General features: G+C 50.4%; 1 protein-coding gene across 2 annotated transcripts in view; it reads left to right on the forward strand.

The window, feature by feature from the left end:
* Positions 1-13,689, forward strand: part of kirrel3a (kirre like nephrin family adhesion molecule 3a) — a 1,049,271-nt gene that overhangs the window by 932,096 nt on the left and 103,486 nt on the right. For both annotated transcript variants that reach the window (XM_072486819.1, XM_072486820.1), the window contains exon 11: positions 7,258-7,456. In XM_072486819.1, the coding sequence (XP_072342920.1) occupies positions 7,258-7,456 (199 nt within the window). The remainder of the gene's footprint in view (positions 1-7,257; positions 7,457-13,689) is intronic.

Genomic DNA, 13,689 nt, shown 5'->3' on the forward strand with positions numbered 1-13,689 from the left:
TGCAGGACCGCCAGGACCAAGGAGTGCTCTCCAGAGTGACGGAACCAACCGACTGGGTCAGTTCCATGGTGTGCGTAAAGAAGCCCTCCGGCGAGCTCCAGATCTGCTTTGACCCAAAGGATCTGAATCGCAACATAATGAGGGAGCATTACCCACTCCCCAAGCGCGAAGAGATCACGTGTGAGATGGCTCAGGCCAACATCTTCACCAAACTTGACGCCTCGAAAGGATTCTGGCAAATTCAACTAGACAGGTCCAGCAGAAAGCTGTGGACCTTTAATACCCCGTTTGGCAGATACTGCTACAACAGGATGCCGTTTGGGATTACATCGGCATCAGAAGTATTCCACCGGATCATGGAGCAAATGATGGAGGGCATTGAGGGTGTGCGTGTCTTATGTTGACGACATCATCATTTGGTCCACCACCCCACAGGAGCATATCAGTCGCCTCCAGCGCGTTTTCAAACGAATACGGGACCAAGGCCTTCGCCTCAACAGAGCCAAATGTTCCTTCGGCCAGACGGAACTCAAGTTCCTAGGGGACCATATCTCCCGGTTGGGTGTGCGGCCGGATGCGGACAAGGTGGCAGCCATCACGGCCATGCAGAAGCCAGCGGATAAGAAGGCGGTCCTCCGATTTTTGGGCATGGTCAACTTCCAGGGGAAGTTCATCCCCAACCTCGCCTCCCATACCACACATCTCCGGAACCTGGTCAGGAAGACGACAGACTTCCAATGGCTTCCCGCCCACGAGCGCGAATGGGAGAAGCTTAAGACCAAGCTTACCACGGCCCCGGTATTGGCATTTTTTTATCCCACGACGGAAACTAAAATTTCAACGGATGCCAGCTAATCCGGCATTGGGGCGGTGACCCTGCAACGCGATGAGGCCTCATCATGGGTCCCCATTGCATATGCGTCACGTGCCATGACCCCCACCGAACAGCGCTACGCGCAGATCGAAAAGGAGTGCCTGGGCCTGTTGACTGGGGTCGACAAATTTCATGATTACGTGTACGGCCTCCCCCAATTCATTGTCGAGACCGACCATCGCCCGCTGGTCAACATTATACAAAGAGACCTGAATGACATGTCCCCCTCGCCTCCAGCGCATTCTGCTTAAACTTCAGCGGTACGATTTCCAGCTCCTATACACCCCGGGGCAAGGACTTGATCATAGCCGACGCTCTGTCCAGGGCAGTCAACTCCCCGTGTGACCCAGAGGGGTTCGTCTGCCAGGTTGACGCCCATGTGGACTTCACGGGCTCCAATCTGCCGGCCACGGATGAGCGCCTTATTCACATTCGCCGCGAGACTGCGGCTGACCCCCTACTACAGCGTGTCATGTGCCATATGACGGACGGGCGGCTCAAGGGCCAAGGCCCGCAGTTCTACAATATCAGAGATGATCTGGCAGTAGTCGATGATGTCCTCCTGAAGCTGGACCGCATCATGATCCCGCACAGCATGCGCCAGCTCGTTTTGGAACAGCTACACGAGGGCCATCTTGGCGTGGAGAAGTGCCGATGGAGGGCCCGAGAGGCTGTGTACTGGCCCGGCATCAATTAGGTCATCGCCAACACAGTGCTCAACTGTCCCACCTGTCAGAGGTTCCAGCTGGCCCAACCACGTGAGACCCTACAGCCCCATGGGTTGGTCACGTCCCCTTGGTCTAAGGTAGGTGTTGACCTGTTCCATGCGCTCGTTCTGATGGTCGACTATTTTTCGAACTACCCGGAGGTCGTACGCCTGCACGACATCACATCATCGGCGGTCATCCGTGCCTGTAAGGACACCTTTGCTCGTCACGGCATCCCACTCACTGTGATGTCGGACAATAGCCTCTGCTTCGCGAGCCAGGAATAGAACATAGAACATAGAAAAATACAGCACAGAACAGGCCCTTCGGCCCACGATGTGCCGAACCTTTGTCCTAGATTAATCATAGATTATCATTGAATTTACAGTGCAAAAGGAGGCCATTCAGCCCATTGAGTCTGCACCGGCTCTTGGAAAGAGCACCCTACCCAAAGTCAACACCTCCACCCAACACTAAGGGCAATTTTGGACACTAAGGGCAATTTATCTTGGCCAATCCACCTAACCTGCACATCTTTGGACTGTGGGAGGAAACCGGAGCACCCGGAGGAAACCCCCGCACACACGGGGAGGATGTGCAGACTCCGCACAGACAGTGACCCAAGCCAGAATCGAACCTGGGACCCTGGAGCTGTGAAGCAATTGTGCTATCCAGAATGCTCCCGTGCTGCCCTTAAGAACAAATTAATCTACACTATATCATTCTACCGTAATCCATGTACCTATCCAATAGCTGCTTGAAGGTCCCTAATGTTTCCGACTCAACTACTTCCACAGGTAGTGCATTCCATGCACCCACTACTCTCTGGGTAAAGAACTCTGACATCCCCCCTATATCTTCCACCATTCACCTTAAATTTATGTCCCCTTGTAATGCTTTGTTCCACCTGGGGAAAAAGTCTCTGACTGTCTACTCTATCGATTCCCCTGATCATGTTATAAACCTCTATCAAGTCGCCCCTCATCCTTCTCCGTTCTAATGAGAAACGGCCTAGCACCCTCAACATTTCCTCGTAAGACCTACTCTCCATTCCAGGCAACATCCTGGTAAATCTCCTTTGCACCTTTTCCAAAGCTTCCACATCCTTCCTAAAATGAGGCGACCAGAACTGTACACAGTACTCCAAATGTGGCCTTACCAAAGTTTTGTACAGCTGCATCATCACCTCACGGCTCTTAAATTCAATCCCTCTGTTAATGAACACTAGCACACCATAGGCCTTCTTCACAGCTCTATCCACTTAAGTGGCAACTTTCAAAGATGTATGAACATAGACCCCAAGATCTCTCTGCTCCTCCACATTACCAAGAACTCTACCGTTAACCCTGTATTGCGCATTCATATATGTCCTTCCAAAATGGACAACCTCACACTTTTCAGGGTTAAACTCCATCTGCCACTTCTCAGCCCAGCTCTGCATCCTATCTATGTCTCTTTGCAGCCGACAACAGCCTTCCTCACTATCCACAACTCCACCAATCTTCGTATCGTCTGCAAATTTACTGACACACCCTTCAACTCCCTCATCCAAGTCATTAATGAAAATCACAAACAGCAGAGGACGCAGAACTGATCCCTGTGATACGCCACTGGTAACTGGGATCCAGGCTGAATATTTGCCATCCACCACCACTCTCTGACTTCTATCGGTTAGCCAGTTTGTTATCCAACTGGCCACATTTCCCACTATCCCATGCCTCCTTACTTTCTGCATAAGCCTACCATGGGGGACCTTATCAAATGCCTTACTAAAATCCATGTACACTACATCCACTGCTTTACCTTCATCCACATGCTTGGTCACCTCCTCAAAGAATTCAATAAGATTTGTAAGGCAAGACCTACCCCTCACAAATCCGTGCTGACTATCCCTAATCAAGCAGTGTCTTTCCAGATGCTCAGAAATCCTATCCTTCAGTACGCTTTCCATTACTTTGCCTACCACTGAAGTAAGACTAACTGGCCTGTAATTCCCAGGATTATCCCTAGTCCCTTTTTAGAACAGGGGCACGACATTTGCCACTCTCCAATCCCCTGGTACCACCCCTGTTGACAGGACGAAAAGATCATTGCCAACGGCTCTGCAATTTCATCTCTTTCTTCCCATAGAATCCTTGGATATATCCCGTCAGGCCCGGGGGACTTGGCTATCCTCAAGTTTTTCAAAATGCCCAACACATCTTCCTTTCTAACAAGTATTTCCTCGAGCTTACCAGTCTGTTTCACACTGTCCTCTCCAACAATATGGCCCCTCTCATTTGTAAATACAGAAGAAAAGTACTCGTTCAAGACCTCTCCTATCTCTTCAGACTCAATACACAATCTCCCGCTACTGTCCTTGATCGGACCTACCCTCGCTCTAGTCATTCTCATATTTCTCACATATGTGTAAAAGGCCTTGGGGTTTTCCTTGATCCAACCGCCAAAGATTGTTCATGCCCTCTCTTAGCTCTCCTAATCCCTTTCTTCAGTTCACTCCTGGCTATCTTGTATCCCTCCAGCGCCCTGTCTGAATCTTGTTTCCTCAGCCTTACATAAGTCTCCTTTTTCCTCTTAACAAGACATTCAACCTCTCTTGTCAACCATGGTTCCCTCACTCGACCATCTCTTCCCTGCCTGACAGGGACATACATATCAAGGGCACGTAGTACCTGTTCCTTGAACAAGTTCCACATTTCACTTGTGTCCTTCCCTGACAGCCTATGTTCCCAACTTATGCACTTCAATTCTTGTCTGACATCGTATTTACCCTTCCCCCAATTGTAAACCTTGCCCTGTTGCACGCACCTATCCCTCTCCATTACTAAAGTGAAAGTCACAGAATTGTGGTCACTATCTCCAAAATGCTCCCCCACTAACAAATCTCAAATCCAATATTGCCTCCCCTCTGGTCGGACAATCTCCAACTTTGCCAACAGGTACAACTTTGTGCATGTGACATCCAGTCCCCTGCACCCCCAATCCAATGGCAAAGTGGAAAAGGGCGTCCACATCGTCAAACGGCTTCTCTGCATGGCTGCCGATGCAGGATCCGACTTCTACCTCGCCTTGCTGGCCTATTGTTCGGCCCCACTCTCCACCGGCCTGTCGCCAGCCCAGCTGCTCATTGGTTACACCTTCAGGACCACGGTGCCGTCCATTCACGTCCCAGACCTCGACCGCATTCCGGTCCTTCAGTGGATGCAACAGTCTCGTGCACAACCCAAGGCAGCGCATGACGCTCGGGCGACTGATCTCCCTGCTCTGGCACCGGATGACAACGTCCGTATCCAACTTCCGGAGGCTGGCTAGTCTGCAACTGCTGTGGTTCTTCGGCAGGTATCTCCCCGCTCGTTCCTGGTTCGTCACCAACACCCTCCACCATCCCAGAGACACTCACCTCGTTTGGGCACTTTCATGAAGAGGTTCATGGGGCACTATCTGGTGTGCATCACACACACGCCAAAGGCAATGTACTGTGCCGCTTGGGCATACAGGGCATACACTGCGGCGTGGATGCACCTGTGCACAGGTCTGAGAGATCCCAGATAGATCCCCACTTGGCACCTGCAAGGACCCTGTGGCATAGAAGTTCAGGGCGGCCACAGGAGTGGGTGTCCTTACCCATACCCCCGTGGTTCCACCCCGGGCCCACAGCCCATCCCCTGGTCGCCCCCTCACTACTCGCCCTGGCAGACGTCGGCCCCCCATCCAGAAGCACAAGTTGCAACCCACGGTTGCGCCTTTGGAAACTTGGATTACGTCCTCTCACGCCCTCAGCATCCACGGCACATAGTACTCATTTTTAAATACCACAGGTGAACCACGCTGACGTCATTTCTGTCTGTCAGAGACGGAGCGTCGTGGAAAGGCAGAGAATACTGTGTCGGCCCTGTTAATGATATGCTAATGGCTGTAACTGAACAATTTGCACGCACAAGCCAGCGTGGGGCGGGGAACACATTCATGCCGCTATCGAGGTCAGAGCATGGCATTCCACTGAGCACCAGGCGCCGACCTCAATTTTCAGGTGATGCTCAATTCTCCGCGATTTGCGATTCGTGCATTGCTGGACAGAGAATCCCATCCTTTAACTCTTTATGTCCTCACAACTTGCCGTCTTACAAATCTCTGTATTTTCAGCAAGTTTGACTATGTTACGTTCAGTCTCTTCATCCAAAACATTAACATTGGGCGCAATCCAATTCCCACGCTGCACTGGAAAAGCCGCCTGCCGCGGCGCAGCGTGGCCGATGAAAGCTGGGAGACCCCGCTTCTGGGATCTACCTGGCTCGCTACGCCTCGCAAGATCAAACGCGATCTCGCGAAACGTCGCAATGTAAATCACACCCACAATGGGCGGGATCACCTTTTGTCAAATCTGCACATTAGAAAGAGACAGTTAGCCTTTGGCCACCTCTGTGATTAGGACACCATTTCTCTCACTACACTAGGGAGTTGCAGTGAGCGGAGCTCCCCAGTGTATAAAGTGGGGCTATATGCGGCCTCGGCTATGTGCGGCTGAGGCCCCTTTTACAACGCGAGTTGCATTGAATAACCATGTGCTTCTCGGCGCTGTGAGCACCGGAAACCATGTGGCGAAACGCTCTCACTATGGGATTTTGTTCCTATTTGGCTGAGTCAAGCCCATAGACTGTAAATAGTTGAGGCACCAGTATTAATCCCAGTGGCACTGTGTTCGCTACATTTGTCAACCTGAAACTTACCCATTTATCCCGACTCTCTATTTCCTGCTGGCTGTCCCATTCTTTATCCACTCTAATATATTACCCTCAACACCATTAGGTTGTACCTCCTGCAGTAAACTTTGAACATTTATCAAATTCCTTTCAAAAATCTGAATGCAATACATCTACTGGTTCAGCCTTTATCTGCTGTACTTGTTACATCATCAAAGATTTGTCAAGCGCAATTTCCCTTTCATGATTCCAGGGCTTTGGGCATTTGTAGCTGAATGTACAGTCACCAGGTCTGCAGTGATTAAAATCCCAGCGAGCATGATTGCTGCTGGAAGCTCAAATGAACAAATTGCACATTCCCCACTTATTGATTTTCCTTTCCATGCCTGCCATTCACCCGAACAAGTGGCACATGCAAGACAGCTAAACATGATGTCCCCACCTATGCATCACCTCAGGGGTCACTACCAGCAATGAATCAGGAACCAGTCAGAATTATTTTTTTGTATTTCTCTTTGTCACCTGGAGAAAGCAGAGCCCATTGTTGATGGAGAAACAGACATGATAATCTGATACCAGCTGGTACGTTTACCGGTGGGGAGGAGAGACACCACCAAAAGTGCCTTTCTCAAGCAGGAAAACTATCTTAGACAACTTAGTCTTTAGGATGGGATTTTCCACGTGTATGTTCCTCCTGCATGGAAATTAATCTCCAATTTTGTATTCCCATTGTTCCCAAAGAGAATCCCAGCTAAAGTTTAGGCCGACATTTGCATAGTTGCACTCAGAAGAGAGTATGTGAGTTTTTAGAATGCCTTTCCCAACTTAGGGTGCTCCAGAGCACTTCACATCTTATTGAATATAATTACAGCTCCTTTCACACGTATGGAATTCTGGAAGTTTTTATGGCATGCCTGATGGTCTCAAAAAGCAGTTGATAATCTAATCTCTCTCTTCTTCTACTGGATACACACAGGCCTGGTCATGGAAGGAGAATGTTCTAGAATCAGGGACTTCAGGACGTTATACAGTGGAGACAGTGAGCATGGAAGAAGGGGTGATCTCCACACTGACCATCAGTAACATTGTGCGTGCAGACTTCCAGACAATTTACAACTGCACAGCTTGGAACAGCTTTGGTTCCGATACGGAAATTATTCGCTTGAAAGAACAAGGTGGGTCCTGCAAGAAAACTATTAGCTACTGCCCGTGACACATTCAACCCACAGCTGAGTTTGCCTGTCTACTTCAAATCCTCTTTTCTTTCCCTTACATCACCCGCCACATATAAGGCGGGATTCCCTGAACCTGAGGCTAAGTGTTGACGCCGTCGGAAACGCCGTTGCATTTCTTGATGGCGTCAACACGGCCTCAGGATCAGCAATTCTGGCCCCTACAGGGGGCCAGCATGGCACTGGAGCGACCCACCCTGCACATCCTGGCGTGAACTGGGCGCCGCGGGGTCCACGCATGCGCAGTGGCACTGGCGCCAACGCGCGCATGCACAGTGGCTCCCTTCTCCTCGCCGGCCCCGACGCAACATGGCGCATGGCTACAGGGGCCGGCGCGGAAGAAAGGAGGCCTCCAGCCAGAGAGGCCGGCCCGCCGATCAGTGGGCCCCGATCACGGGCCAGGCCACATCGGAGGCCCCCCCACCCCCCGGGGTCGGACCCCCCTCCCCCCCACAGGCTGCCTCCGGACTCTTCCACGCTGAGGTCCCGCCGGCTGAGATCAGGTGTGAATGGCGGCAGCGTGACTCGGGTTTTTTACGACGGCCGCTCGGCCCATCTCGGGCTGAGAATCGGCGGGTGGGCCGTGTAGAAACGCCCCCGACCAGTTCCGTGCCAACCATGCCGGCGGCAACGGCGCCGATTCTCCGCTCTGTGGAGAATCACGTCCCGACATCGGGGCGGCGTGGTGCGATTCACAGTGATTCTCCGGCCCGGCCCGGCCCCGGGCTGAACGAATCCCATCCCCAATACCTCACTTGGGAACATCCAGTTAAATATTCACATGGGCTCCCCCAATGTTGGAAGCTCTGCATTACTCCAGGCTCTCAGTGAAGCTTCTGAAGTTCTTGTGGACAATGAGGATAACCTCCATGGAAATTAACGGCAATGGTCTCCACATTGCCAAGCTCACCATCTACATTAGGGTCAAATGCTACCATTTCTTCCTCTACCCTATTGGCATTTCTGTGCCTACTTCTCACCCTTTCAACCTCCCTGCTCCTGGACCTCTCCCCAAACTCAATTGCTGATGACTCCCAACTTTATTTTCTTCAGTGCACAACCCAAACTATACCATCCAAATTATATGTACCAAGTCCTCACCAATGATCAGGCGGTCTCGCAAACCCCGCAAACCCTTCTTGTGAACCAAAGAGCAGAGACTGTGTAGAAGAAGGTCGGGTAATGGTAAATGTCACTGGACTAGTAATCCAGAGGCCCAGGCTAATGCTCTGGGGACCTGAGGTCAAATCCCACCACAGCAGGTGGTGCAATTTAAATTCAATTGAATTAAAATTCAGAATTGAAAGCTGGTCTCAGTAATGTTGACCGTGGATGTTGTACAAACCCATCTGGCTCACTAACATCCTTTAGGAAAGGAAATCTGCTGACCTTACCTGGCCTGGCCTACATGTGACTTCATATGTGCTTGGCTCTTAACTCCCCTATGAAATAGCCTAGCAAGTCACTCATTCAAGGGCAATGAGGAATGGTAAACAAAAGCTGGCCTTGTCAGAAATGCTTGGTTTCTTTTGCCAGCAATAGCGTGACCACCATGTACAATATGGCCATTCCAGAGGCTCATAGTATGGTGAGCTCTGAGAGTGAAAAGTCTATTCATGCCTTCAGACAACACCCTTCTCTGGCTCTAAACGTTCAGGGATTGTAGATTGTTTCCAAATTGAAGCCCATCCTCCTGCCTTCTCCATCCCTTCAACCTCAGTCTTCCACTCTTTCTAATCCAGCTTTCACCTCCACACAACACTGCAGTTCTGCAGTTTTGTTACACGTTTTCCAGGTTTCTTTCAGACTTTTTGTGAATGCATTAAATGGTACTTTCATCCAACTCAAGGCACTCGAGGACCTCCTGTACGCCATCGGGATGGCCTCAGGACGTTACCTGAGGCCCTCCCCCAATGCTCGCCCCCCGATGGGCTGAGTCCCCGACGGCATCCGTCGCGTGTCCTCACAATTTTTGGGGACCTCGCGTGGCGGCTGTGGACTGTGTCGCCATAGTCGGGCGGGGAACCGTTCTGCTGGCAGGGGGCGCTTCGGCGGGGGCTGGGGGGCGAGTGGGGGGTGACGGGGGGGCAGGTTTTGACAGGCTGGGTCCGCGCGCGGCCAGTGGCATGCTGTACGGTGCGGCCGCTGCAGGCCGCTGCCGTGCGCGGCAACGGACCTGGCCATTCTGCGTCCGTATCCGCAGGTAAAGCCGGGGGCTTTATGCGGCATGGCTGCTAGCCCCTCACCGGTCGGAGGAACGGTGTGGGCGCGAGCCGACTTTCTGGTCGGATGACCAGACGGATCCTGCGGACATAGCCGCAGAATCGGAGGATCCAGCCCAGTGGCACAGTGGTGAGCACTACTGCCTCACACAGCCAAGGACCCGGGTTGAATTCTGGCATTGGGTGACTGTGTAGAGATTGCATGTTCTCCCTGAGGCTGCGTGGGTTTCCTGCAGGTGCTCCGGTTTCCTCCCACAGTCCACAGATATGCAGGTTAGGTCGATTGGCCATGCTAAATTGCCCCTTGATGTGCAGGTTAGGTTATGGAAATAGATGGGAGAGTGAATCTGGGTACAGTGCTCTTTCGGAGAGTCAGTGCAGACACGATGAGTCGAATGGGCTCCTTCTGCACTGCAGGGTTTCCAACCAGCCAACTACCATTTCTTGGCCAGTGTGTATTGCCATTGTCAATTTTTGTTGAGGCATTCTTCTCAGCCTGTCACTAGACACATCCTGTGTGATGTTCCTGTTCATCCTGTTCATTAATCTGCTCCCATCTGTGGATATTATGTTCTTTTAATATATCAGCTTGTTTCTCACAGAACGCATTTGCAATTTTAGTTTCTCGTCAGCGAAAAAAAACACTTGAGTTTTGTAACAGGTGACATAGTGCTAAGCGCTGCTGCCACCCAATGCCAGGAACTCGAACCGTGGGCCATCATCTGTGTGGACTTGACTCTAAATCACCCTATTTCCTTCTTCACTGTTCCTTACATTGAATTGGTTAAGGAGATCTGACCTTTATGAGGTCCAGCCCAGATGGCCCATTCCCCTCACCACATGTTATTTGCTCAGATTGCCAAAAACGTAACCGCAAACAAAGAAAATATGATCTGAAGAGTGGAGAAAATAATTCAGTGGATGAGCTCACCTCAAGATGCCTCACTGTCCAAATTTCTAGCTTCTTCTCTCCCTTCACCATGACTCAATCCCGTGCCTTTTTCAAGTGCTTTCCTCAGTGCCCTCCTTGCTTCCACCCAGCATGATGTTCAGTTGAACCAAACCTCTGTGGCCCCACAAAATCCCCGTACACATCGTCCTTTCGTCAACCAACGCCAACTGGAACCCTGTGCACCAGTGTATCAATTCAAGCTCTTCCTTCTCATGCTCAGGTACCTCATCCCACCCTATTTGCTAATTCAGCTGAGCTCTATCTTCCCACTCCACAGTCCATAAGACATAGGAGCAGAATTAGGCCACTCGGCCCATCAAGTCTGCTCCGCCATTCAATCATGGCTGATATTTTTATCATTCCCATTCTCCTGCCTTCTCCCTATAACCCCTGGTCCCCTTAGTAATCAAGAACCTATCTATCTCTGTCTTAAAGACACTTTAAAGGGCAGCACGATAGCACAAGTGGCTAGCACTGTGGCTTCACAGTGCCAGTGTCCCGGGTTCAATTCCCCACTGGGTCACTGTCTGTGCGGAGTCTGCACGTTCTCCCCGTGTCTGTGTGGGTTTCCTCCGGGTGCTCCGGTTTCCTCCCGCAGTCCAAAGACGTGCAGGTTAGGTGGATTGGCCATGATAAATTGCCCAGAGTGACCAAAAGGTTAGGAGGGGTTATTGGATTCCGGGGATAGGGTGGAAGTGAGGACTTAAGTGGGTCAGTGCAGACTCGATGGGCCGAATGGCCTCCTTCTGCACTGTATGTTCGATGTACCCTATGTACTTTCGTGATTTGGCCTCCACAGCCTTCTGTGGCAAAGAGTTCCACCGATTCACCACCCTCTGGCTGAAGAATTCCTCCTCATCTGTTTTAAAGGATCGCCCCTTTGTTCTGAGATTGTCCTCTGGTTCTAGTTTTTCCTCCAAGTGGAAACATCCTCTCCACGTCCACTCTATCCAGGCCTCGCAGTATCCTGTAAGTTTCAATAAGATCCCCCCTCATCCTTCTAAACTCCAATGAGTAAAGACCCAGAGTCCTCAACCGTTACTCATACGATAAGCTCAGACTACACCCTCTGTTCTTCTAGCTTTAGAGTGTAGTTACCAACTCCATTGGAGGGTCAATCTTCAAACCCTACCCCATGGGCCATTCGCATCACCAAACTACCTCTCTCCTTGCCTTCAAAATATTCCTGAAAGGCGATCTCTGCGACTGTATTTCCCTGTCTCCCTCCATCCCTACCTGCTGCCTCACCCCCCCCCCCCCCCCCCCCCCCCCCCCCCCCCCCCCCCCTGTCCACACCCCGCTTAATGCGCTGGGGACCATCCTTTTGTCAGGACAACTATTCGAATGAACATTCACTACTCATCTTCATTAGCAGGCAGTTTGTGCAGCCAGTTCTGGTACAGTGAATAGTAATAAGTGAATATACTTGTGAACTGAAATTGAAAATCCCAAAGCCTTCCATCCCTGAACCATTATACACAATTCCATCAGTGGGTTTATTTTAGCTACCATCATTTTATGCTCAGATAACATATTTAGCTGACTTATAGCGCGCTTACCTTTCGGTTGTGTCTCATTTAACTTTCTTTGTTTTCGAATCAGACCTTCACAGGTGCCAGGCTTCATTTACTGGGTAATTCTATCTGAGGTTTAAGCGATGGTTCAGGTAAAGGTTAATCCACTCATGGGACTTGGCTTCAAATGCAGTTCAGCCACATGGCATGATGATCTCGCTGATTAAGTACAAACTAAAACAGTCCTCATACAGGCTATCTAAAAGAATTGGTTTGTGCAGGGGGAGTGACACTCAGAGCTTTGGCCATCAGCTGGCTATGATTGATAATGACCAGTCATGAATTCTGAACCTATCCCACCTTCCCAACGCTGACACCTCGGAATTTGACGAGTCCCGCCCTTGGCCTGTTGTCATGGCTTGGTAAGCCGAGAAGACCCCAGTCTGGTCCCACACAGGATTGCAGAATTATTACAGCACAAAAGGAGGCCATTTCGGCCCATTGTGCCTGCGGCATCTCTCCAAATGGGTATCTTCCCTAAGTGCCATTCCCTTGCCTTATCTCCTGCGAATTTTTTCTATTCAAGTAACCATCTCATGGCCTCTTGAATGCAATCATTGAAGCTGCCTTCACCACACTTCCAGGCAGTGCTTTCCAGATCCCAACCACAAGTACGGAAAACGTTTTTTCTCACACTCGACTGAGCTTTATCATCTCAGCCTTGGCCAGCGGCAGTGGCCTCAGCCTCTCACGGGTCAAAAAACAGAAACATCAGCCAGGGATCCCACCCCGAACTGTATCCAGTGATCCCAGCTTGAAAGTGAATGTCAGATGATATGTAGGAACAGATTGCGTTGTCATGTACTCTGGGTTGATTAGGTTACCCACATTCGCTGTCTCGGGTCTCGTGAGGAAGTGATCTTGCAAGATTTCTGCACATCTTTTGCGATACCTTTTTACTACATTCTGCCCTTTTATTTTCTTCAATTGTCTTCTCATTACATGCTTTGCCCTATGTCTGTATTATCAGGATCTAGAAATCTGCCTTTAAGAGCTAATTTTAGGAATTTTGACGTTTGGTGGGAAGGACTGAAATCCCTGGCATTTTCCCACAATTTCCTATCTGGTTACAAAATAACTAAGCAGGCCTGTGAGAGCCTGTGTAAGTTCCAGTTGAACCAGACTCCTAACTCATACCCACTGTTTGGCTGTTGAAAGGAATTTGGCTGTTGAAGGAAGGGCTGGTTCTGGGGTAGGGTGAATGGCAAGTAACCTTGGCCAGAATGGTGAGATCTGGAGGTCCCTACACATTAGGCTGTGGATTCTATCATCATAGAACTGGACAAAAGGAACCGGCTATTTGTGAGGGTTAGAGGAAGTGAGAAGTGCCCCCCCAATACTTGCTTCAGGCCTGTGTAAAGCATGCCTCTTATTCACCCTTAACCAATTTGGCAGTCGACACATTCAAGGGCAGAAATGTGTATGTGC

The sequence above is a fragment of the Scyliorhinus torazame genome, chromosome 21 (assembly GCF_047496885.1).
Source record: "Scyliorhinus torazame isolate Kashiwa2021f chromosome 21, sScyTor2.1, whole genome shotgun sequence".
NCBI classification, from domain to species: Eukaryota; Metazoa; Chordata; class Chondrichthyes; order Carcharhiniformes; family Scyliorhinidae; genus Scyliorhinus; species Scyliorhinus torazame.